The 27,055-nt window shown below is 44.9% G+C and overlaps 1 protein-coding gene across 4 annotated transcripts in view; it reads left to right on the top strand.

The window, feature by feature from the left end:
- Positions 1-26,323, top strand: part of rerea (arginine-glutamic acid dipeptide (RE) repeats a) — a 124,243-nt gene extending 97,920 nt beyond the window's left edge. For 3 of the 4 annotated variants that reach the window (XM_085781775.1, XM_085781774.1, XM_085781777.1), the window contains 12 exons: positions 7,404-7,484; positions 17,512-17,674; positions 17,793-17,885; positions 18,438-18,637; positions 18,891-19,052; positions 19,149-19,262; positions 19,366-20,750; positions 21,407-21,629; positions 21,719-22,436; positions 23,531-23,701; positions 23,805-23,985; positions 24,081-26,323. In XM_085781775.1, the coding sequence (XP_085637901.1) occupies positions 7,404-7,484; positions 17,512-17,674; positions 17,793-17,885; positions 18,438-18,637; positions 18,891-19,052; positions 19,149-19,262; positions 19,366-20,750; positions 21,407-21,629; positions 21,719-22,436; positions 23,531-23,701; positions 23,805-23,985; positions 24,081-24,114 (3,525 nt within the window). In that variant the 3' untranslated portion in view covers positions 24,115-26,323. Of the gene's footprint in view, positions 1-7,403; positions 7,485-17,511; positions 17,675-17,792; positions 17,886-18,437; positions 18,638-18,890; positions 19,053-19,148; positions 19,263-19,365; positions 20,751-21,406; positions 21,630-21,718; positions 22,454-23,530; positions 23,702-23,804; positions 23,986-24,080 lie in introns of all 4 variants that reach the window. The other variant, XM_085781776.1, reaches the window with a different exon arrangement.
- Positions 26,324-27,055: the final 732 nt, after the last annotated feature.

Genomic DNA, 27,055 nt, shown 5'->3' with positions numbered 1-27,055 from the left:
CTGAGAGCTCCGGCTTTGGCCTTGATGCTTTATGACACACTGCACTACATGTTTGTGTACCCACACCCTTATAAAGATAACACTACTGACTCATCTGACGATAGATCTTAGAACAACACAAGGCTCCACTACTGCAGACGCTTTGGTTATTTTCCCTCCTCCTGGGTGAATCATCCCTTTTTTCCACTTTGATATTGTTTTCTAATGCTGAAGCTCGGCAGGTTTTTCTTTTTCTTTTCTTTTTTTCTCCTTGAGCTTTGAATCCAGTGGAAGTGAATTGGCACATTTGTCTTGTAATTGAACATGATGGGCACATTTGAATAAAGCCAGAGCCCACGGCAGGACCACAGCGAATCACAACAAATTAAGTCAGCCATCCTTTTGTGGACTAGTTATGCATTCGCCTTTATTTATGCGTGCTTGCTGGCGCCACACTTAACTGCTGGGCGAAGATGATCAGAGCGGGGGGACAGGCACGCTGATAGGAAGTTTAATTACCACAATCCACCACAGCAGGTCTACCACAGACCACTTCTCAAAGAAAACGGGGCTCAACAGTAGAATTCGCAAGTAGCAAGATTCAGATAATAAATCGATCACTTTTGAACCTGAGCTGTGACAGATCCTAATATATTCAGGGGATTTTGAAGCATTATTGAGCTCAGTAGCACAGCTTAGGAAAAATAGAGAGGCTGTCTTTTCTTACTATAGGTCTGAAATTGGCTTCAAATGAAATATAGCCAGAACAATGGTGGATTTTTCTGTCCGATAGCAATACTGATATGTTAAAGTGATAAAAAAAAAATCCACAGCAAGTTATCAGCTGACTGAGTCTATTAACAGAAGCACATAATGTAAACAGTTGTCACAGTTGTTTTCTTAAGAATTGTGATCAAGTAACATCATGACATCAGGACATTTTTCAGTGTAAAAATCATCTTATCAGTGTTTGCTGATTTGGTACATTTAACAAAACATTTCATATGTGTGAAACAAAAGCACAATAACCACTTTTGTAAAAGTTGTGATATGATGTGCACTTCAGTTTTAGACAGCAGAATCTTTTTAATATGGAAGTGACCATTTATTAATGATCATATTAATAATAATAATAATGCTGAAACAGCTGCTGCTCTGTAGCTAATTTATCTCATTTTGTAACCCGTGTCCAGATCATGATGACTTAGTTATTTCATCATGTTCAAACGGCGTTATGTAACCGGAGGAGGTGTCAGGGAGTAGCAGTACACAGCGTTAGACATGTTCAGCGCCGGGTGTGTTCTGTGTCTGTGTCTGCGGGTGAGACAGCCAGCCGCCGTCTGTGCTCCACCTGCCCCTCAGTGTCTGCAGCCTGGAGAAGCAGCGTCTCGACTCTGGCCAGCCAAGGACACGGCTCCAAGTGATCTGATCACCAGTTGTGCCTTTTCAGCCCTGCAGCCTTGAGGGACAGGTGTAAATGTAGCACCAACCTTGACACACTCGCAGAAACCAGCCCTGCTGCTCTTCATTTATTTATCACCCCTCTCCCTCTGCCTCTGCCTCTTCCATCTCGTCCCCTCCAGACTCACTTCATTATTCCTGCCTGCTCTTTTTTCTTTTCTTTTTTTTTTTCCTCCAACCCACCCCTCCGTTCTTTTAGAGATGTGAATAAAAGTGACAGCGGGGGCTACTGAAATGACAGAATCAGCCTGTCTGCAGGGTCACTTGTCACCCTCCCCTCCCCCCTTTGACTTCTCTTGCCCCCCCCCACCCCACCCCACCACACCTCTCCTGTCGCTGCCTGCAGCTGCAGCCACATAGCACATTATCCTAGACCTCGTCTCAACTCCCAGACTTTGGAGAAATATTTATAATACCTTCCACACACACACCTAACAGAAAGATAAGACCACTGCCATGATCATTTGTGTTTCATTATAGCTGTGGAGGAACTGACAGCACCACGGAGTGGGGGGGTTTGTTTTATGTTTATTGCCCTCTGTCAGGCACAGACAACTCCAGACAGATTTGTGACAGTCAACCTGCAAACAATCTTTCACTGTGAGATTATTAGTACAACATTCAGAAATTCGAAATCCTTCACCTTGATGTAAGCGACACTCAAACTGTTTGATTCATTCGTGAGGCCATGACTATAGATAAAACCAAAGAAAAACAAATGAAATGTTCAAAATGTAAATATTTCTCCTGAAACCTCTGCAGTGCAGTGAAACCGACGTGTAGCTGTTGTGTAGTCAGCGGGCTGTTGAGAGTTAAGGAGTGGTTGATGTAACCACCAAGAAAAAAAGAAAAAAAAGTGATCTATTATTATGGGTGTGTGAAACGGTTTCAGACAGTGAAACATGGAACAGACCTCTGTTTTCTCTAAGTTTTAACTGAGCGAAGCAGTCGCACTACACCACTCCTTTATGTGTGTGTTTTATCAAAGGCCAAATCAATGCTTACTGCCCACGCAGAGCTCTCCTCCCAGCCTTTTGAATGTGCAATAGTCTTGATGGCAAAAATAAACTCTTTCAAAACAAGGAACCAAAAACATTTAGTGAAAAACACTCGGCTTGTTTCTTGTTGTTGCTGTTAAATGCTTTTCCACCGAGGCTGCATTGCGAAAGGGCAATGAATGTTGCAACACTGACTAGTTCTCCTATTAAAATGGCTACTTTATTATCAAGTAGAAACCACAATTAGCTGACAGGATGTGATTATCGGCAGTTGGAAGAACTTCTGCTTTTCAGGTCAGAAACTGAATGAGCGTGTTTGGTAACTGAACCTCAGGGTGGAGCCGGCCACTGCTGACACTTTCTGGGCAACCACAGATGGATGTTTTTGATCAAAATGTTTGCAGGTGTTTCAGCGCCATAAAATAAAGCTGCGGCTCAGGGATTGTGAATCCTTAAAGCGATAAATCCAGTTTGGTAATGTTCATGATGGGATCATGCAGTATAGCAAAGACTGAAAAGACTTTTTACAGCAGCATGAGAAGAAAATGAGAGATGTGCTCTGTTATTGTGAACAGGTATCACCAGAAATCATATCATGTTGACGTAGTTGTTAAATTGATGATGATGGATTTATTTTCATTCAAAAAGTTGTTGATTTAGATGCATGATGTGTCATTATTTTCCCAAAGTGAGGCAAGTGTTGCATTGTGAGATTGATTCCTTTGCACCTGCAGTGTCGGTGAAGGTCATCCAACAAATCCATCCTCTTGCAAACTTGATATAATGAAATTGTCTGTGCTGTAAATAAGAGGTGCTAATAATGCAGTGGCCAACAGGAGGTGCCATATAAACAATCAGAGGCGGCAGCAGCAGCAGTCGTGCTGTGTGTCGCCATGTCAAGAGACAGAGAGGCTGATCTATGGCTGCTGTGGAGCGGGAGGTCTATTCCTCAGCCAGCTGCACTGGGTTGCGGCTTATCTCCGGCTGTGTCTTCAGCTGATGGATGACTGGAGCAGGCTGCCGACAGCACTGTGATGGGAGGGGGGGGAGCGAGTCGGTAGGTTGGGGAGGAGTAGTGGCCCCCCAGTGGTAGAACACAAGCTTTACCATCCTGAGCCACACTGCCCAAGCAAAAACACCACAGGCGTAAGAGGGGTGAAAAAAAAGTCACCATGCATCCTCTGCTGCAGGTCGTCGATGAACTTAAAGTCAGATGAGACTCGTCTGCAGAGGGAGCTCTGTATGCTACATTCAGGTTTTCTTGTCAACAGTGCATTTCATCACCGTTAGACTTTGCCAGCGATGCTTTTTAGGGTTGTTGTGTAACTAAATAGCAGGCAGGATGGGTGTGTGCTGGAATTTCCTGTCACCTTTTGTGTCCACACAAGCCAAAGGAAGCAGAGGATGTCACTTTGCCTGCCAAAGTAACATGTCTTCAGGTTGATTATTTATATCTTCATGTTTGTTATTGGGCAAATATAAAAACAGGCCTTTCCGTCACAGTAAAGTTACAACTACAGAAAGCTTTTCTGACTTTTTGAAAGGGTTTGTAATGGAGGGAAACTTTGCATAAACACCTGCTTAATTTCCAGTATATCTAAACATAGATTTATTTTAATATTAAGGTGTCAGTGCAGAGAGGATGTGGCAAGTCTAGCATCTGTCAGTGTGGTCTCCCCGTCTTTTCTTTTTTGAGCATGTTGTGATTTTCTCTTTGCACGCTGTGGCTAGACTCATTACAAGCTGCTGTTATAACAGACAGCAGTGTTTTCTCCCATTGGTTTTGGCTAGTGGGCCAGTTGTCCCGGGCCCTCTGGGTTTATACACAGCAGGCTCAGAAAGGTCAGCTTTTAAACAACGAGTCAAGTATAATGACTCCATATTGAGTGAAAGTGGCTTTGTTTGCTGTTGGACGGCCTTGTGTCAGTGTTGTCATGGAATGACATTTAGCAGGAATTATGTTCCATGCATGAGCCTCCGCTCTGTTTGTCATCATGATACCATCTTTGTGCATATGTCCTCATTATCTTAACCAGTTTTACAACTCCCAACAATCAACTCTCAAGCAGGAAGTGCGCACACACAACAATGGCCTATTGAATCATTTTTTTTCTCATTCTCCTCCTCCTTTTATACGTCTCCTCTCCGGCCTCACAATAGTGCACTGTTGGGCTGCGAGGGGAAACTTGGGGCGGGTGAAAAGCGCCAGCTCTCAACTCGGGAGAGAGAAGCCTGTTGTTTCTGCACAGTGGATGGCCATTTGGTAGAGCTTCTGGCTCTCCCGGCCCCTCCTCCGTCACTGTGTTGCCTAGCAACGGAGGGCTGGAGCAATCGGAGCAGGGGCATAGCGATTCAGGGAGCAGATTGGCGGATGATTTATTAGCTGGGCTGGAGAGCAGTGAGCCTAGGCAGCTGAAATGGAGCCTTAAACTGGAGCCGACATGTAGAGAAGGGAGGAGGGAGCCAGCGAGAGAAAGAAAACAGAAGGGAGGAGGAAGGGGGGGGGGAGAAGAGAGGGAGCATGCACACGGCTCCTCTGTAGAGACGGATGGACAGACTGAGTAAATAGTACAGTTGGAGAACATAATGAAGGTGACATAATTAGGACAGACACACCGGCTGCGTGGGCAGGTCTAATTGATTTCATGTTACAGCAGGCCTACCAGCACAGGTAATAAAAAATAAAAATAAAAAAAATACAGCACTTTGACTTAGCAGCTGTTAAAGAGACATTAAACACATCTTGGAAATGTATTCCAGCCTTTTCTCCGGACTTGGCTCAAATCAGATATTTGTGCATCCACACAGGCATTTTTGAAGCTAACATTTCACTTGAACGTTTGCTGGGTTTTGTCCTCGTCTGTCAAACGAGCTCTGTAACGCTGATCCTCTGAATCCTCTGCAGTGACGTTCCACCTGTTATACACAGCTCCGTGGAAGTTTGACAGTCCAAATGGTAATCTGCTCTTAACCCCTTGGGTGGCTGGAGACGGGTGTCGCATATACATATGTGAGAGCGCCCGTGTTGGAGACGGCTCCATCTACTGGTTAATCAACCGCTACACCTTCAGCCTGATTAATGCAAATGAACTGCTGTCTCATGACACTGAGAGGACGGGTCTTTTTTCAGCTGTCGGCTCTTTTACAAGCAGCTTTTGATCAAGTCTCTTGTGTTTGATTATTTAGTCTGGTTTAACTTGACTTATACTTGTCTACTTTGTTCCTTACAATTACGCCGGAGAACTCTGAAACTTGGGACAATTGAGTTTGTTTGCATAATTGAGATAAGTATAGTCATTCATTGCTCTTGCTGACAAAGACCTGTCTTCTTTGGTCTGTATTTTTTTCCTCTTGAAAGACAGTTGTGTTTTGCAGCTGGCCGTGTTGCTCCTGTAAATTTGGCCTTTGTTCCCCAACAAAGCTGGGTATGTAAACAATCGGTGGTTACATAATGTACTATACATGGCGTGGAAAATGAAGTCCTGAGACACACAGCAAAAGGCTCCATGTCTGGTTTTCATTCTCACTTGTCTCCGTCCACCATGTCCAAGACCTTTCTCCACACAATCTGTATCAGGCTACCTCCCCTCTCAGGCTGGCAGCTAGTTGAGTTTGTGCCTCTGTGTGCGTGCTCAGCCCAAGCTCTGAATGAAATTTAAAGGACTACTGTTGTTTCCTCTTAGGAGAACAGGCAGCTTTGGTTTGGTTTTAATAATGTGCAGCGGCTTGGGTCTTTCCTGTGTGGGGGTAGAGAAGTGAAGCCTGCCTGAGCAGTGTGCGAGAGGATTGAGTGCAGGCTGCAATGAGCCGTGTGCCCGACACTAACATGAAGCACAGGACTCCACTCCGGGTTTTCCAGCCTGCTGCGAACCAGAGGCTCTCTTGCAGAAAGATCACATGTAAAGCCTTCCCCTTTGTAGTGGAAGAGCAGAGAGTGACAAGCTATTTCTTGCTTGTAAAAAAAAAAAAGAAACGGGATAAAAAAAAAGCGATATACCGTCGGAGACATTGTGGATTTGCCTCTAATTTTTCCTTTACCTGTGGCTGGGCGTAGAGATTTGTGCTGTTGCTCCCTGAGGACTTTTCCCCGCTTTTTGCTGGAGTTACTTGGTGGAAACGGTTGGCTGAGATCACTGAGGAACGGGGCTCGCCTCTGGAACAAGAAAGTAAATCTGTTGGTTGTCTGCTTCGCTGGTTATGAATGTTTTCAGCCTCCGCTTTTTTATGCCTCTCAGCCTGTGGCTCTTAAAGGAGAAGAAATACATTTAGGTTGTACAGCTTTTTGTTATTTATTAATTCTTTTACGTTGTTGTTTTCGTGCTTGTTGAGGTCGTGTGTTCAGATTCAGTTTTCATTTCAGATTTGACCTGATGTTATGAAGTTGCAATTTGTTTCACCGTGCTGCTCTTCTCCTTTCCTTTTTGTTCGAGTTTATGTGTCAGCTTTACATTTTGACACGTTGTCCATGCTTTTAAAATTGCCAGAATATACAGACAGAAATAGAAACTGTCCACCGTGCACGTTAGGGCATTTTCCTGCCTTTTAACTCTCGACTTTAGCTTTTGACTTTGAACTTTTCACATGTGAGAATAACAAGCGTGTTCATCCCCAGTTTTGCTGTTTATCTGTTTTATTTAGATTTTATTCATCTAACTGTATTTTGTCCCCACATGAAAAGATAAACTTAATCTCAGCGTCTCCCCTACCTTACTTGTCATTTCCTCTCTCGTTTTGCCCTGACATGGCTGTGTTTGCTCCGGAGTTTAAACAGCTACAGCGGTTTCTAGACACACACCAAACCTCTCCAACCACAGACTAGCGAAATGAAAACAATGTTTTTTGTCGTGGTGTTAGCCAGTAACTTTGAACGGTAGCAATTTAGCTGACTTCACAGATACTAACTGAGCTTTTTTTCCTCTCTCTCTCTCTCTCTCCCTCTTTCTCTTCCTCTGTGAAAAATTGCAGAAGCGCTTCATTAAAGGGTTGAGACAGTTTGGTAAAAACTTCTTCAGGATCCGGAAGGAGCTGCTGCCCAACAAAGAAACGGTAAGATTTATTTTTTCTCTGTACTGTTGAACTTTTTCTCTGTGTCTTTTGTTTTGTAGTAGCGAAACATGTCAAAGGAGGTGCGTGCAGTTTGCTTGTAAATAATGGAGCATTCGAGTAGATTTACACAATATTTTTTCGTGCGATATTTTAAGCCTGGTTGGTTTTTAACCAGAGGCCTTATTGATAAAGAGTAAGTGCAGCCTGCCAACAACTGTGCTGCAGCTTTATCAGATCTCTCTTCAGGCTGTCAGAGAAAAAAAAAACATGTGTTATACCTGAGTAGAGAAAAGGCTAAATGTGCTTTGCAGTCAGGCACTGAAACTTAACAAGTGGCACCGTGAACATTAATTAGCACCCTCTGTTCACCAGTAGTAAACAAGTTGTGTAGATGTGATGTGAGCCACTGTGTTTATAGCTCGTCTCAGGTCTGAGGAGCAGCCTGTTTTGTCTCCAGTTATTGTGTTATAGCAGCAACTGATTTTTATTTTTATTTTTATTTATTCTTTTTTACATTTTCAACAACTTTGAGTATTTAATTGTAAAGTGCAGCTTAAAGGCTTGAAATGGATTAGAGAGCAGGTTACAGTGAGAGCCTTTTAACAATAAACACTGAAGCTTGAACTGAAAACAGAATAATGTTTAGTATGTGATGGTGTCAAATGTCAGTTGAATTATACACAGAGACCACAGATCACAGCATAATTAGTTCACATATATAGAGTGTGAGTTTGTGAAAATTTGCCAGCATTGCAGATTTAGACAATAATAATAATGATAATAACTTAAATTTTGTTGTTTTTTAATTCTAAAGTGGAAGCAAGTTGCAAACCTTAGGTTTGAATTTTTAACTCGTGGTTAATTCAGTTTGTCTTTATATTGTCTCTGGTAATTTTTGTTGGTTTTCCCACACTTTCACGTGTTATTTGGTAGTTTTGAGGTTAGTCGGTGACCGACAAAGCTTATGATTGAAGAACACAAAGTGATTTAATATCGGTCACGCTTTAAGGAACTCCTGTAATTATGTTATTTATAAAGTGAAGCTGAGGGTGCTGTTCCTCTTGTGTGAGTTTCCCTCCTGTGTGTGCAAGCGTGATTGTGCGCATGCGTCAATGCGTTAATCATCATTCAACAACTGTGTGACCCGTTTCATGATACAAATGGGTCAGATCCAGGTCTAGCAATGATTAACGTCAGTCAACCCTGTTACATTTGATCACCATGTCAAAAACAAAATATTGCCAACATGTGTATTTTGCATTGTTTTCTTCGTCTCATATAACTGCACAGGAAAGACTGTTAAGAGACATCCTTGACTATAAAAGGGAACATGCTGTACATGTACATGTTGCTTTCAAGTCCCCCCACACCTTTGACTTAGCTATTAATTTATTCTTAGATATGCATTTTGATTCATAAAACAGTGCAGAGCTTGCTGTTTCTGTGAGGCTGCTCCTGCTGGAAGTGTGCCGATACAGTGCTGACACAGACATCAAAGGAAAATCAAAGGTGTTTGTCATACTTCTCACCCCGCTTCATTTCCTTGTCTGCTGTGAGCTGAGGATATGTCAGCCCTGTTTCTCAAACAGCCCTACATATCATGTAATATTTTTACCCCAGAACTCTTTAGTGTCACCTCCTTTGTGCTACATTTTTATTCCTCAAAACCAATCTCAGCCTCTTGAATAAGAGATTAAAGTGTGTGAATACAGTTTCTTCACAGAGGTTTCTCCAATTATTTTTACTGGTTTTTGAAATATATGACTAGTCCAGCTGATTGGCTATAAAGGAGGTATTAATGCAATTCAACCTGGAGGGGGAGTCTACTTGGCAGGAGAGGTAATAGACCTCCTCTAGGATCTCGGCCTGCCACCACCACAGAGCAGAGAAAGATTAATTTTCCTCCTGCAAATGGAAAATAAACTGCCCTTTAAACATATGAAAAGAGGAGAAAATGACTGGAAGAGCAAGGGGAGCGTAGCAGCGACCGGAGGAGAAGGGGTAAGGTGGGGCTTTAGCTCAGTATAGACACTGAAAAAGCCTGGTTTGTCGCACCAGGGGGAAAAACTCTGCTTATGATGGAACTTGGTTTTTTTGGGGGTTTTTTTTTGCTGTAACACTGTGTGAGAGCTTATCAATACCCCAAGAAAGCTCAATTTATTTTCTACCTGCTCATTCTCAAATTCTATTTCTGAAACATGAGCACAACAATATCCGAGGATGTTTTAGCTCTGGTAAAACGACTGAAAATTTCCCATTATTTCCAGTCACAGGCGCATATTTCCGTGTCTCCACTTGCATGCCAAGCCATCAAAAAAGGAAGCATGTTGCAGAAATGCCACTGTTCCTGCCCCAAGTCCTGGCCCGACCACTGTTGTTGAGCCGGAGTGCAGAGCATAAAGCCTTTGGGCTTATATCCAGAGGTGCAGTACACAGTGTGTCTGCCCCTCTCCGTTCCTCCTACTAGCCCCTATTAACTGAACTGCCCCTGAAGCGCCAGCACGGCTCGAACAGCCAGTGCCAAGGGTAAGCACCCAGCGCTGTGTAAACACACCAGGCCTGACTAGCACTCAGGAATGCTTTATATAAAGTCACATAAAGGCCCAGAGGGGGAAGTGGGTGTGTCGTCTGACCGTCTGCAACTGGCTTCAGCTGCCACCATTTCCTTTAGCCCCAGATAGGACGTCATAGGACCTGAGCTCACTGCTCCTAGTGTTTAAATTGCTAAATATGCTGAAATAGCAGATCACAGATAACTGCCCCTCATGTTTTTTTGGAAAGAGCTTTTTTTTTTCTTCCCTAAAAATGTGGTTTCAGGGGATATCAACAGACTGTATTTGCTGAACTGATGTATATCAGCTTCAGCTCTGTTTGCTATGCAGCTGATTAGAGAAACTGACAATTAAAAATTAGATCACGTTAAAATGTTTAACATTTGGCTTATTTTCATACGGGACAGATCGCAAACTATTACATTTATGGGAAAGGGGCAATAGTATTCTTCTAAATTAAATGTTATTAGTAATGTGCAAATAAGAAGAATATAAACTTACCTGGATTTAATCTTTTCTGAGGACAGTGTTTAGGTAGCAGTTTCATTCTCACTGTGCTGAAGGCACAAAGTAAAATATGCATCACTGCATAAAAAACATTACTGCAAAATCAACTGATGCCTAAAATTGTATTCAGCACAGTTCATGAGGGAAATTATAAATTGCTTGAAAATACAAGTAATTTATTTACTTTATACTCCCATATCAGTGTGTTATGTATTTATAGATCATAAATGTTCCACAATACAAGTCTGGGCAACTATAATCTAATAACCCAAAGCATTATAAAACAATACAGTACAAGCACAGTACAAAAGCTTGGAGTCTGTGTGTGTGTTCATCATTTCAGTTTTCTCATGATGCTCCATTTCTGCATCCTGTTTTTATTCTCTTGTCGCCACAATGCTTTACCTCACTTTTAAATATTAAATCATACATGTCTTAGCAGAAAAATAGCAGTGACACAGTCATGAAATTCTATTTTGGTGATATCTTGTGAAAATCATGGGAAAAAAATTGCAAAGAAAAGTGAGTAAAAAAACCTAATATTTGTGCAGCAAAACATCAGCTCTAAGCTTTGTAAACGTGCAGGACAAGAAAACAAGAATAAATCTGGGACCTTTTCTTTCTTTCTTTTTTCTGTGCAGCTGGTTCTTAGTCTGTTTTGGCACAGAAATGGCAAAGACAGGCAGGTGTTAGAAAAATCTAATACAGGTGAACCACAGGATGTATTTGTTTTTGTGTTCATCACAAGTCAAACAAGTGTCGTCAGATGGCAAACAGTCAGATTCCAACAGGCCAAGCAGCAGCAAAGATTTGAAAACATAGCTATAATTTTTTGTCATTCTTGCCTCGATACAACAGCCTCTTATTCATTGTAATATATTACTGTGAGCCAGTGATCATGTTGGGTGACGTTGCAGGGCAGTAAAGTCAGTAACTGAAGAGCATGTTATAATTTACAGGACGTATGGCTGACCTGAGCTGGATGCCTGATTTGTCTTCTTCTTCTTTTTTTTCTTCCTTTTTTTCTTCAAGCAATGCCTTGTTTGTGTCGGCGCTCAGATCAACCAGAAGGTGATGTGCTGAGCGCTTCTTGCAGCATCTTGTTCTGTGAGAGAAAAGAGAGCACTCAGCCCCCCAGGCCCTGTCATTTACAGGATGGCCAACAGGAGAACAGTGTTCTCAACACAACCTCACAGCAGATGTTTGCCCCGGTACAATCTGTACAAACGTCAAGTTGAATTCATTGCCATGTCCTTAGCTAAGCAGCCAGAACCTTGGGGATGAGTGTAATTATAAATACTTTGGTTCAAACACTAATTAAACCAGCTACAGGGGCCTGGTCCAGTTGGCAACAGATGTCAGTGGTGTGACAGAGCAGCTTCCGTGTTTGGTAAATGATATAACTTGTTTAGTCAGTGAAATCACTGTCGGCTGATGGAAACTCAACCAACGCGTATTGATGTTCTTTTAGCAGACCACAGGCAATTTAGCTCGGGCAGAGTGTAGGCAAAGTCTTCCTTCAGCCTAATAGTCCGAACCCAGAGAGCCAGAGCTCCCTGTGTAATTGAGTTCTTTGGTAGGCTTCATGTTGTGGGGTTTTTTTTTGGGGGGGGTGGGACTGGTTTATCAGCAGAACAGGCAGGATCGACCCTCCAGCAGAAAGGCACTGTTGCCATCCAATCTGCTTTCATTGGCAAAAGCGCTTACAGCAGGAAAAACACAAGTGCTGATTCTTCAGCATGTGCATCCCTGACCTGTGAAAGCAGAGCTTATTCAGTCATTCTCCAGCAGAAAGGCTCCACGCAGCAGGGAATGGCTGTCTATTTAACCGCTTTTCACATTCACTCTGCTCCACCAGCCAAGGTCCTTTTCACTATTCACTTTCCATCGTCTGCCACTGCGCTTAAAGGCATCACTGTGCTGTAGGTCTATTTTTGAAACTACTACATACATGTGGCTGATAGCTCGGATATGTGACCTCTTTTCTATGATATATTTATTTAATTTCACAGAATCCCCTACATGAATCATGCAGCTCGGAGCTGCTGCAATAGGATTTTTTATTTTTATTTTTTTTAAACCAATTCAGAAATTTGTACAGGGAAAAAAACTTTTAGATCCTGAGGATACCACTGTTATTTTAGTCTCAATAATAATTATTCAAATTTTAGAAAATGTTATTTTGTCACCTGGTATCTTGCCAGGTTGCATGTGTTTTAATATCTATTTAATAGAACATTTTCTTAATGTGAAATTTTAGTTTTAGTTCATTTATTGTTCATAAACCCAAAACCAGCTCCTAGCATCAAGCTAACTTGCTTCATAGTATGATGAGTACATAGTATTTTCATATCATCTGTGTTCTTTAAAGATTATAAATACTTCAGTTGGAATAATGTTTAAAGACATAAAGTAAATGCACACGCACCATCTCCCTCCACAACATGTCCCTGTAGGCATCAGAAGTGCGCTTCTGGCCCGCTTAACCACATCAGCTTTTACAGTGTTGCCTCCTACAGTTACAGCCAGCATGAGGATGATAGAAAAGTCAAGCACCACTCACTGAAACGATACACCGTACAGCCTGTCATGGGCGATGAAGAATACCAAGTCCAGGGGTCGAGCACATACATAATTAAACCCTGGTTTGATTTAGCTCAGAGGAATACATTCCCCTTCACCTCACTGAAATGAATCAGGAAGCAATCCTCCCTCCTCCGGCTGCAGACTGTGGAGGAAGCAGGAGGAGCACAGGTTCATGCTGCACTAATGGATGTTTACACAACTCACTATCAGCCACCAGAGCCCAGAAATCACATGCTTCCTGCGCTCTCTGCTCCCCCGGCCGCAGCTGAACTGCCTTACATTTTTAGCTGAGATTTTTATTTGTTGGGAGTTTTTTTTTTTTTTTTTTTTTAAAGGAAGGGTTGTGGTTGGATTCGAGGTTGATTGTCCATTGTTATCCTCTGCTAGCTCTTTATTCCTCCCTCTCGGCTCTCCTCCACACTCAGCCCTCCCTCCCCCTCCTCAGCTCTCCCCTGTTCTCTCCTCCTTCCCCTGCTCTTGCCAGTAACGGCCTTAACCGTTTGGCTTCATGTCAAAGCAGGGGCCTTTTGTGGCTCTGTCACAAATCTGCCAGGAAAAACAGAAACCATCTGTTCAGGCCTGGGCCTGAGAGGGGATGAGGGTGTAAATACATGAGTTTAGCCCTCGCCCTCAGCCCTGCCTGCGCACACAGGACCACCGAGCCCAGTAGAGGATTCTGCACTCCCACCCGCAATTATACTGTGGTCTACAGGGGTTTCATGGTTAACCTTATTAAGTCTCAATCTATTTTACAGGCAGGGAGATGAGCTTAAAACACAGCGACTGAGTATCAAGCTGAATATGATCATATCAGAAATAATCTTAATGAATCATAACACTTGTAGTAATCCTTGTATTCAGAGTGAGGAAACATTTTCCCCCGTCACCTGTTGACGTCTGTTTTTAAGCACACTTACCCTCACAGAAGTATCAGTGTGTATGTATATATATATACTGTATTTATAAAGAGTAAAATAATAGAGAATGTAAAAATATGTATGTATCAGTCTAGATATACTGTATGTATGTAAACCACAACACTTTTATGTTATTGGCCCTTAATAAAAAAGTAGTTTCAGCTGTTATAAAAGCTATAATAACTATAAAAAAAAAAAGCTACATGATGAAACTCTTGCAGACGTAAGGAAAACATTGCTGTATATATAATCTTTCAGCTTTACATCCATTTCACATGTAGACATTTGTATGTAGACGACCATTTTAAGTGGCAATAACTGGAGTGGAAGCCCTGAGTGTCGTGATAGGAGGGTAAGCCCTTTCCTTGTCGGATAATCCACCAGCCAGAAAGCTCCTGCAGATGGAAGCAGTCTAAAACGCCTTATAATACTGAGCTTATGTTGTCACTATCTCATGTTCTGCGGAGCAGCAGCACACTCTGTACCGCTCTGCAGTGATTTAGTGGACTGGGGAAAATTATGGTGCAGAGGCCAGGGCCAATCTAGACTTCTGTCTCCAGTATTTCTGTGAGTTTTCACCGGATACAGGTGAGCTGTTTTGTTGGCTGCAGGTTCATTAAACTGTTTCTGGTTTACTGTGGTCTTCATTTTTATGAGGAAATAGCATCTTTACTCAGAAGCCTCAGTAGGTGCAGTGTGCACACAAACCCACCCGCTAAGCATGCAATGAAGGAGCAGAAACAGGAGGTAATGGGAGTTAAAAGTGTTGCTGTAGGCATATGGGGAAGAATACACAGTCAGTGTGAGGGATTGGACGTATGTGGCTTCACAGGAACCAAATTTGACACGTGGGCACGTTCAGAGAGGTAATCTGTCAGTCTCCCCGTGACACTAATTTACAGCTCAAAGCCTCTCTCAACCACAGGAATGCCATGTTCATCTTCGACCACACTTCACTCTCAGACATCATATATAAATAACTCCTCTCCACATTTCCTGTGATGTCTCACATCACTCTTTCCTTTGTCAGTGTGACCCCATTCAGAATTGGATGTGTGAGCTTTAAAGGATTTTTTTTGTGTGTGTTCTCACTTGAAATAACTTCCCAAGTCCACAAATTCACTCACAATTTGTTGAGCTGCTGCCTTTGTTTCCCTCTTTTCATTTGCATCCGGCTGTAGCTCATCAGTGCACCTGTTAATACGCATTCAAAAGCCCAAGTTAATGTTTTCATTGGCCCCCGCATAACGTAATGGTACTTGACACAGTGTAAGTGATGGAGAGGCAGGGTGACCTTTCCCCGTGTCTGCCAAGCTGTTGTTGAGGCCGTGTAGTTGTCAGCCTGCAGCGAGGAGGCAGAGAGGCACTGCTGAGAACAGTCATTAGGCACAGAGCAAAGCCAGCGCTCGGCACCACTCAACACTTTTGATCTGCACATTTCAATTAGATTTCACATCAGGACGCCTGCCTTCCCTCAGTTAGCACCTGCGCCCTGCCTCCTCGACTGGCCGGCCAGGCTGAAGAGGGAGGCACATGGGAAATGACTAGAAAGTTGTGTTGCTGCCTAAAATAGATGCACCAACACATGGCAACATAATAGAGAGCTTTTGGGCTGATATAAAAATCATTAGTTGCTCTGTTCTTGCTGTGAACATGTTTTCGGGGGTTAGTTGAAGGTCTGTAAATGCTGTATGAGTAAAAAAAAAAAAAAGTAAATGCGTCCATCTTTATTTTAAAGCGTCCTTCTGATTTGCCTCTGTGAGCTGTGTGTCGATTCTCTGCCTCCACTCCACATGTGCTCATCTGCAGAAGGTCTACAGAGCTGTGGGGCTTGGGAGGGTTTAACACCGGAGCAGCGGCTTTTGCCATTACAGCACCTTAATTTACCCTGAAATTTGAGAAGGTTTCATTGAGCTCAGCCATCCTCAGTAAATGTTCCCAGTACTGCTTAGCCCGATAAGTCCTACAGGCAATGGTAGATATGAATTTCCCTTAAGAGCCACATGAAGGGAGATCTTATTAAAGTGGCCCGGTCCCTCTGAGTCAAGCCTTTTCTGCCAATCAAAGCAGTGATTGAGACGGACTGAACTCGTTCCTTAATGTCAGATACTCACAAAACATCACGATAATAATAATAACAGTCCCTGACCTGTTTTCTCACAACAAACAGCAAGAGCCAGCGAGCCTCAAGTAGGTTTATGTTTCATGAGATAAGAAACGAGAAATTAAATCTGCAGCTACCTCTTTGTTTGTACAAAGACCAGCCTATTAAACTTTGAAATTGTCGGCTATGGTGCCGTGTTATTTTCTGCTAGTGTTGAAATGGAGTTGAGTGAGAAGCTTTTTATAGCCATTTAAAACTAGCCACCATTTAATCAAATCCCTTCCTGCCATCGTTTTTGATAGAAGATTTTAAGCCGCTGCTGCTGTTAATGCCTTTTAGATGCACTGACTAATTTGTGTCAAATTTCTCAGCTGAAGCGCAGTAGGGAAAACAATCAATAGCCATTAAACCCTGGGAGCTTTGTCGAACAGCAGTTTAACAGACCTCAGACAGAAGATGGGTTCCCTCAGGGTTTTAAAGATTACAGGTGACTTACTGCTCACTCCACAGTCACACCACACACCTTTATGAATTTTGCTGCAGAGCTGCTGGAGGAATCGCTAACAAGTGAGAGTTCATGGCGAGGGGGTTAAAAAAAAAAGAAGAAGAAAAAGAAAAAGGCAAAGCCCCCACAGGAAACTGCATAATTGTCCCTGACTCCTGTCGCCAATTTTTAAGACTTGTGTATTATGAGTGTGGCCGGAAAGCAGCAGTTAATATGCACGGGCTGCCTCAGCAAAGTGCTCTCTGATCCATGATTGCATGTGTTAATGTTTCAGTTGGGTATTGATTTCCTGGCGGCCTTTTGTACACTGGATTTATCCGCCTCGCTCACTGGCAAGCGCGCCCCTCCGAATGTTTGATTAAAGTTCAATTGACTCTTCCAGTGAAGGGGCGAGGAGCCATTTCACTCCCTATTTGTAGCGCCAAAGCTCTGCCTGACATGTTCTTTTGTTCCCATTCAAGCTCCTGCCACCCAGGCAGCCACCAATGTACTGATCCTAATATCCCTGCATTCAGTGAGCCTCCTCGCCTAATCCTGGGACAGACAGGGCCGCAGCACAAACATGCCCGGCCAGCTACAAATCCTGGCATGGACTGACCCCACTCCATGGCCTTTCACTGTGAAATACCATGCCGACTGCTAATGTGTAGAGTCCACATATTTCCTCAGCCTAACTGCAGATATATTGTGCACTGACAATTTTCCAAATTTTTCAACAACTCTGACAAACGGACCTTAAATCCTTTGAGTTCAGTAACCTCTTCAAAGTCAAGCAATGCCTTCACCTCCTTACTAATGAGTGCGCTTGTGATGTATTTGCCCCTTCTAACGGCATTCGTTTCGTGTTTCCTTTCAGGGAGAGCTAATTACCTTCTACTACTATTGGAAGAAGACCCCCGAGGCGGCCAGTTGTCGAGCGCACCGCAGACACCGCCGCCAGCCCGTCTTCCGCCGCATCAAGACACGAACCGCTTCAACTCCTGTCAACACTCCCTCACGTCCCCCCTCCAGCGAGTTTTGTACGTATATTTGACCCCTTGAATGGCAGCAGAGGGGAAAGAGGGAGACAACACCTGATATCCTCCGCTTGTAAGAGCGACGTATGTGACGTGTTTTTTTTCTTTGCCTCCTTTCCAGTGGACCTCAGCTCAGCCAGCGAAGATGACTTTGACAGTGAAGACAGCGAACAGGAGCTGAAGGGCTACGCCTGCCGCCACTGTTTCACCACCAGTAAGCAACCATGTTCCTTTTTTTCGCAGACGCCCCTCGCCCGTCGTTGTACGGACTTGCTTGGTTATTCCTGTCCTGATTGGGATCAGTGTGAGCCTGCATAACGCAGCGCCGTGTGACAGATGGGCATCAGAAGATGTCAAGACTAATTTGATCAAATCAGACATGAGCCCACAGCTCGTTCACTCTCTCCACCTCATTATCCCTCCCCTCTCCCCACACAGCTGGCTCCCAGTGCCAGGCTCCCATCTGATCACACTTAGGTTACTGCCATCACAACAAGGGTGGCTAATAACTCTGGCTTTACAATGTTAACCCAAACAGACCTTATTAGGACATCACAGAAAATTAACATACAGGAGAGGTAGATTACCCTCGATCCAGCTGCTGCTTGAGCAAGTTATCTCAATGGGTGTTGTTCTAAAAAGTTACTTCAAGATATTCTCCATACCGGGCATCATCGGTGAACTTGTGAGATCATTTCTGTGTGTTGTTTCTTCTCACCACCTTGCGGGAGTGTGTTATTTCACAACTGTAAATGGCTTTCCTCAGCCTCCAAGGACTGGCACCACGGGGGCCGGGAGAACATCTTGCTGTGCACAGACTGCCGCATTCACTTCAAGAAGTACGGTGAGCTGCCCCCCATCGAGAAGCCTGTGGACCCGCCACCATTTATGTTCAAACCTGTCAAAGAGGAAGAGGATGGACTCAGCGGGAAGCATAGCATGAGGACCCGACGGAACCGAGGCTCGGTGCGCACACACACACACACACACACACACCTGTTTGCCATCTATCTCTCCATTTTCACCTGCAGGAACCGTAGCCGCAGAGTCTCCCCAGGTGTAATGCAGAGCCAGAATACAAAGCAATAACTCTTACATCTCTGGATAAGTAGTATAGCAACAGCGGGGATTGTTTCATATATGCGTGTATGTTGGGTGTATGGTGACCTCCTTACTGAGCCCCACATGATTTCTGTTGACTCTTGTTTATTGTCAATAGATGTCAACGCTACGTAGTGGTCGTAAGAAGCAGACAGCCAGTCCCGATGGCCGAGCCTCGCCTACCAACGAGGATTTGCGCTCCAGCGGACGGACCTCGCCTAGTGCAGCAAGTACTGACAGCACTGACAGCAAGACAGACTCCATGAAGAAGCCAAGCAAGGTAAAGCACAGCACAGACTCACTGAGCCTTTGTGTTTCTCTCTACACCTGTCTCTGCGAAATGTAACCTAATGACTCTGCTGCTCTGGCTCCACAGAAGATTAAAGAGGAGGCTCCTTCACCTATGAAGAGTGCCAAACGGCAACGGGAGAAGGGAGCTTCAGACACAGAGGAGCCGGAGAGGGCCAGTGCCAAAAAGTCCAAGACACAAGTGAGTCTGTCGTCTTTTTGTTTTAGTTACCCTCGCGTGGTTCAAGTGAGACGCAAAGGCACGGTGTCAAGACGCTCATCTTTCTCTCTCTTCTATCCTTCAGGAGTTGAGTCGGCCAGACTCGCCCTCAGAGTGCGAGGGTGAAGGGGAGGGCGAGGGCGAGAGCTCCGATGGACGCAGCATCAACGAGGAGCTCAGTAGCGATCCTAAGGACATTGACCAGGACAACCGGAGCTCGTCCCCGAGCATCCCCAGCCCCCGGGACAATGAGAGCGACTCGGACTCCTCTGCCCAGCAGCAGCTCCTACAGAGCCAGCACCCGCCAGTCATCCAGTGTCAGCCGGGCACCTCAGCAGCCTCCGCGGCACCGCCTCCGCCTACGACCTCAGCCCCCTCGCTGCCCCCGCAGGTCTCCCCGACCGCGGCCACCGCCTCTCTACCTCCCCAGCCTCTGCCCCAGGCTAGCCCCATGTCTCTCATCCAGTCGGGAGCGTCCCTCCACCCTCAAAGGCTTCCTTCTCCGCATTCACCTCTGACTCAGGCTCCGCCCCCCGGGCCCCCAGTCCCACCTCAGTCGTTACCCAGCTCGCACCACGGCCCCATGCCTCCCATGCCTCCCATGCCGCATCCACTGCAGCCCGGCCCGTCGCACATGCCTCACCCTCACTCCATGCCCCCGCAGGGCTTCCCTCTAGGTCAGTCTCAGGTCCCACCCCCGCCAATTTCTGGCCAATCGCAGCCGAGGCCGCACACGCCTCCTTCTCAGTCCCAGTCATCCGCTCAGAGTGGAGGCCAGCCTCCCAGAGAGCAGCCCCTGCCCCCCGCCCCATTGTCCATGCCTCACATCAAGCCACCGCCAACCACACCCATCCCGCAGATGCCCAACCCACAGAGCCACAAACACCCACCCCACGTGTCGGCGCCTCCGTTTCCTCAGATGCCTTCGAACCTGCCTCCGCCTCCCGCCCTCAAGCCCCTCAGCTCTTTATCCACCCACCATCCTCCGTCAGCGCACCCACCTCCTCTACAGCTCATGCCTCAGGGGCAGCAGCTCCAGCCGCCCCCGGCCCAGCCTCCAGTTCTCACCCAGTCCCAGAGCCTCCCGCCCTCAGCCAGCCACCAGCCTCCCCCAGCCCCTCCGCTGCCGCCCTCCGCAGCAGCCTCGCACCCCAACGTGCCACCGCAGCCGCCGTTCTCGTCCCATCCTTTCAATACAGTTCTACCTCCGACCGGCCCTCCCTCATCGTCATCAAACTCTTTGTCTGGCCTTCCGCCTCCATCTTCCTCCGCTCCATCCTCCTCCATCTCCATGCCTCTCCCTGCCTCAGTCACGTGTGCCGGCCCAGGTCCGGTGCTGCCGCCGGTGCACATCAAAGAGGAGCCTTTGGACGAGATGGAAGAGCCAGAGAGCCCCCCGCCCCCACAGAGAAGCCCCTCCCCGGAGCCTACTGTCGTCAACACGCCCAGCCATGCCAGCCAGTCAGCACGGTACGTCTGTTTGGACCCGAACACCGCCTTATAAAAGAAAACATAAACCTGCGCAAGCTGTTATTTATCAGTAATCTGTTGAGCTGCTTACTGTCTTGTCTGGGGATGCTGATTAGCTCTCAAACACACTCCACAACAAAAGAGTCTCTGCCTTCAGGTTTTAAGGCTTTGATGTAAGCAACAAATCAAATGTCCTCAGCAAAACAGGCGTTCAAGGCCACAATTAGCCCTGAGCTCTGAGTGGCTGATGGTGAGGAATTATCAAGGATGGAGAGCAGGGAGATTAATTACAGTGAGATGCAAGTGAACAGAAGCATCTGAATATGACTATCTGTAGTTGCCTTGTGCTTAAGTGGCTCTCAGACTGCCAATGAATAGCAATGAGGATTTTAATACATACTCAGTGTAGCAGCAAAAGTGAATGCCAAGGGAGTTTGTTTCCTCTTGAATAATGGACCAGTGTAAGCTAATACAAGCTGTCTTTTCATCTAATGGGACATTATCCTGCCATTCAGCACGCAGAATTAAAGATGACGATAATGGCATTAGCCTGTTTGTAACAACTGTTTATGAAAGTGGAACATTATTCAGATTATATGAGTAAATGGTAAATATGTTAAAGTTTTTCTCTCTCTCTCTCTCCGACGCGACCACAGGTTCTACAAGCACCTGGACCGAGGTTACAACTCGTGCGCTAGGACAGATTTCTACTTCACTCCGCTGGCGGCTTCTAAGCTGGCCAAGAAGCGAGAGGAAGCTCTGGAGAAGGCCAAGAGGGAAGCAGAACAGAAAGCAAGGGAGGAGAAGGAGAGAGAAAGAGAGAGGGAAAAAGAACGAGAAAGAGAGCGGGAACGAGAGAAAGAAGCAGAGCGAGCTGCGGTGAGTGTTTTGGTTTCGGGGTTATATTTTATATTTTTAAAAAACGAAAGAAAGAAACAGTTACTAAACATGACCTCTCCCCCTCACAGAAAGCCTCCAGTTCTCATGAAGGCAGGATGGGTGAACCTCAGATGGCTGGCCCCGCCCACATGCGGCCACCCTACGACGGCCCCCCCACCACGATCGCAGCTGTGCCTCCGTACATCGGCCCCGACACCCCCGCCCTGCGCACCCTCAGCGAGTACGCCCGACCTCACGTCATGTCCCCCACCAACCGAAACCACCCCTTCTTCGTGTCCCTCAACCCCGCGGACCCGCTGCTGGCCTACCACATGCCCAGCTTATACAACGCCGACCCGGCCATGCGGGAGCGCGAGCTGCGAGAGCGGGAGATGCGCGAGAGGGAGATTCGCGAGAGGGAGCTGAGGGAAAGGATGAAACCAGGTTTCGAGGTTAAGCCTCCAGAGATGGACACACTCCACCCTTCCACAAACCCCATGGAGCACTTCGCCCGGCATGGGGCCATCACGTTGCCCCCCATGGCCGGCCCTCACCCTTTCGCCTCCTTCCACCCCGGCCTAAACCCATTAGAGCGTGAGCGGCTGGCCCTCGCTGGGCCCCAGCTGCGGCCAGAAATGAGCTACCCAGAGAGGTTGGCTGCAGAGAGACTCCATGCTGAGAGGATGGCCACAGTGGCCAACGACCCCATTGCCCGCCTACAGATGTTCAACGTTACGCCGCACCACCACCAGCACTCGCATATCCACTCGCACCTACACCTCCACCAGCAAGATCCCCTACACCAAGGTGAGCGAAAGCCCTGCCTGAATAAACACCTCCACTACACTGTTCAAACCACAGTTAAATACATTTATAAGGTCACATTCAAAACATTTTGGAGAAACTAAATGTTTTAATTGCTCAACATATGGAGGCATCAAAGCAACCTCTACAAACATACATACATATATATTTTTATGAGACCAACATTTTTTTCAAGTAGTTATATCTGCAGTATAACAAACTACTTGTTATACTGGAAATATATAACTAGAGGATGCTCATTTAATGGACATTTTACAATACTTGCCTTGCTGTAATTTGATTGCTAAGATAAACAAACTCCAAATTTTATCTTAACACTCTCAAAAACATATTCAGCATTTGTTTGTACATTGATCCTCTGTACATATAGTTTTTCAAGTGAATTATGTAAATGAATGTATGGATGTTTTAGCTTCTATCTTGATATTTTCTTGTCATAATGATGTTACTGTGAATAATGTAATTCTACATGTTGAAACAAAAGTTTTTTATTATCATTACAAAAATGCCCAAGCCAATGTTTGTTAACCAGTGGTGAATTCATATACTTTAAGCGAATAGTTGAGGAGCAAGAACAAGAGCCTTGTTAGAGTTCAGTTGTAATGCGTCAGGTCTTTTCAGCTCAATTTAATTAAAAGAAATGGGACAGTAAAATAAGGAAGATGATAATGAAAAGCAAGCAGCTGATTATTTATGAGCTGGTTAAAAATGTATAATAAGGACTTCAAGATGATGAAAATTATATTAGAGAAGTGTCCTTTCTAATACACAGTAGAGGGCATTAATCAGTGAACTCTAATTTGAGCAGAGATGTGTGTAAACAAATCCAGTTATAATACTTCCTCATCTCAGTAAAGAGTGAACACAAGGGGCTTTAAATTAATGGAAATCCAGCTTCCATATTATCATGTTAATATTGACAGTGGATAGTGGATATGACAAAGTGAGGAGTGGTCCCTGCACTCTTGAGGAGTAACAACATTGAGCTGTGTACTTTTGATGTCTGTAGCATGCACTGTGTGATACACTGTCTGTAAATGAGTGTACCTTGAACCTCAGACTCTGACGCCCAGAAGGTGGTGGTGAATGTCTTGTGTGTCCGTCAGGTTCGGGGGGCCACCCCCTAGTGGACCCCCTTGCAGCTGGACCTCACCTGGCCCGCTTCCCTTACCCGCCCGGCGCCATCCCCAACCCACTCCTCGGACAGCCGCCACACGAACACGAGATGCTGCGCCATCCAGTCTTCGGTGAGCTCTCGGCCAATAGTCGCTCTGATTGAAAATAATTTCCAATTCAGTCCAAGCAACACCAGAGTCCCTGATCTAATGTTTTGTTTGCGTCTTCTTGCAGGTACTCCATACCCACGGGAACTACAAGGAGGTCTGCCCCCGCCCATGTCCGCGGCCCACCAGCTGCAGGCCATGCATGCCCAGTCAGCTGAGCTCCAGAGGCTAGCCATGGAGCAGCAGTGGCTCCACGGACACCATCACATGCACGGAGGACCCCTGCCCGGCCAGGAGGACTACTACAGGTTAGAGACCACACTGTTAACCATCTCCAGTCAGAAACTGCATCTGCCTTTTTTCCCCAAAAAAATATTAATACTTGATGTTGTTTGTGTTTCAGCCGGCTGAAGAAAGAGAGTGACAAGCAGCTGTAACCAGCTGAGGGAGGCAGCGGCTTGCAGGTGCAGGACACAGGAAGTTGTTACAGAGCGGTCTTGCAGAGGCTCTTTGGGGTCGTCTGGACACATTCAGTTTTTAGAAGAACGGAAAAGACCAAGTGGATCGTCTGAGAAGTCTTCTGATATTTTGGTTTTTGCTCTTGTCAAGGACTTTTTTTTAATTATTATTTTTCAAGACATTGACTTTCTTTGGTATATAGCCAGTAGTGACAACGTCCTCAAGACTCCTGCATGACAAGCTTCCCTGACGTTTTTTTGTAGGTGCTAGAACAAGACACTGTGCTTATCAAAAAAAAAGGAGAAAAAAAAAAGACAAGACCGGTCAGGCCGTTTATTGAAAAATAACAAGTGCTATCTTAAATTCAACATTTATTTTAATACATTGTTGGAGGTTTTTCATAATTTTAAGAAAAGCTACAGCATGGCGTTTTTGAGTCTGTAAATAGTATATATAAACATATAATTATTATTATAATTATTATTATTACTAGGTGTGGACTCCAAACCAAGTCGTTTCAACCTCCAATATACTTGTTTTGAAGCATTATCCCTTGTTTCAGAGGGGAGCACCATGGCATTATATGAGCAGTTTCTGAGAGAGTTGCGGTTCAGTTGTGACGTTCCTCTGACATCACTGTGTTAGATATAGTCCCACACACACACTATGTAAAACCATAAACCTGTCACGCCCACTACATCCATTCACCACACACCTTCGACACACAGCAGGTTGTCAGAATGTGTAAAACTCAACGCGTTGAGTTAATGATTTGATACACTTGAAGAGGTGACGCGTTCGTCGCCGAGGCTTCTGTAGAGTGCACACTGAAGCCATAGTTTCAAAAGAAAAAACAAAAGTTTGCACTGAAAGAGGATCCTTGAGTTCCACTCGATTTGGTTTTATCCTTTTTGTTTTTAAAAATCGATATTCAAGTCAACAAAATGTCAAGTCAACACTTGATCACTTTTGGTTTTTACAGAGAGTGATTTTAATTATGAATTTAAAAGCTTGGACACCAGAAACGTATTTGGCTGAACTTGAGAGATTCAAAATTTCTTAGTTTTAAAATGATCGGGACTTGAATTTTACCATTGTTCACTTTAACAGAAGCCGAACAGGACTTTTAGGATTGTTTCCAATGTGTGAATGGGTGTGAGTCGGTGCTAGTTTGTGTTGTGGTGTCGCCTTTCTTCACTCGGTCCCATCATCCATCTTTTGCAGGGCTCATCGTCCTCCAGCTCCAGCTAGGCTGAAATAATGTTCACTGTGACACTAGAAGGGGCCTGTCGACACGTGACCACCTGTAGGTAGAGGGTTGATGGGTGTGTGTGTGTGTATGTGTGTGCGCGCGTATGTGTGTGTGTATGTTGTCTTCACAAGTTTCATATGCCTTGGTTCCTTAGGGATGCACATGGCCTCCTGGGCCACAGGAGTGGTGTGTTTGTGTGCCACTGACTGTTACGAGTAGTGTTGACTTGTCTTACCAGTGCACATGAGCCCAAGTTTTTTGTTTGTTTTATTGTTTGTCTGTTTGTTTTTAATCTATGACATAAGTTGTGCATTTGTTCCATGCACTAAGACTGTTTAATTGTCATGGAATTTAGAAAACTGTGGCTTTTTTTAACCAAATGAAGAAACTGTACTTGCATATAAAAGTGATCATATCTTCTCTTTGAGCACTATAGTTTCCATCTCAATGGTTTCAAACATTATTAAAAACCCATGGCCCGTTTTTAAAACCTCCAAAAACGTCTTTTAAACCCTGCCAACCACCTGTCACTCTGTCTGACCATCTCCCACTGACTCCTGTCTCTCTTCTGACGACGTACTCATCACCATCATCATCCTCCTCCTCCTTTGCCTCGTTTTCCTGATGATTCCCTTCGCCTTTTACTCCCTCTTTTTGTGTCTCCAAAACCTTTGATGTTAAGTGTTGTCAATGGTTTAGCTTCTTGTTTCAAAGCGGCAATAGCAGAATGTAAATTCTGACTGCTAAGATTTATATATATACTGGTATCTTGAAGCTTATTGTATATATGAGTAGTCGCCATGGGATGACACAATGTAAACAAAAAGTAGAAATAATAAGAAAAATTGTGAGTCCTGTGTTCTCTCCATTTGAGTATTTTGTAATTTTTTTGAAAAATTTGTGGAATTAAAATAAACGACTAAGTTACACCACAACATCCACTGACCCCTCTTCTTTTCTCGTGTCTTGCGATACATCAGAGTCATTTTATGTCTTTGTAAACACAGTTGTTTGTGTGCCTGGTAGAGCAGACTGTTACATCCCAGCAGCCAAGAGACACAATAAACCAGTTTTTTTAAAGATAAACGGTTCTGATTACTCACTGCTCATTGGCTGAAGAAAAGAGACCGACTTAGTTCCCTCTGTTTTTATAAATTTGTGAAATGTAATTCTCCAGCTGAGCAGAGTTTTGATAACACTCATGTCCTACATTTGCTCTTGAATGATAGAATTTTTGCTTGACAGGAGAAATGTGTTGGGGAGCAAATCAAGCATTCCTGTTTCTTGTTTTTGTTGTGTGTCTTTTCTCCAGCCTTCCATTTTCTCAGCTTCACAAATACTGAGCTTTAAGAGATCACCCCAGCAGCAGGTAGTGAATCTCAGAGCAGAATATTGCACCGCTGTGGTATAATAACATCAAAGCCAGGCTAAGCCAGAAGGAACACCTACTCAGGTTGATATGCTTTGCTATCAGCGGGGCTGGGCTGTCATTTCATCCTGTGTGTGGGGAGTGATAGACCAGCAATCTGTGATGGTGTGCCGCAGCGATGGCTGTCATTTTGAGAGGGAGCTATTATTCTGCTGCTGCTTCTCTGAAATGATGTCCTGTCCTCGGGAAAATCGAGGTTCCTTGGATGCTCCATCCCGGGGGGCTGTCATGTGACGGG

Source organism: Trachurus japonicus, chromosome 7, assembly GCF_045865225.1.
Source record: "Trachurus japonicus isolate A0001 chromosome 7, Traja_1.0".
NCBI lineage: Eukaryota > Metazoa > Chordata > Actinopteri > Carangiformes > Carangidae > Trachurus > Trachurus japonicus.
This window is presented reverse-complemented; position numbering and strand designations above follow the sequence as displayed.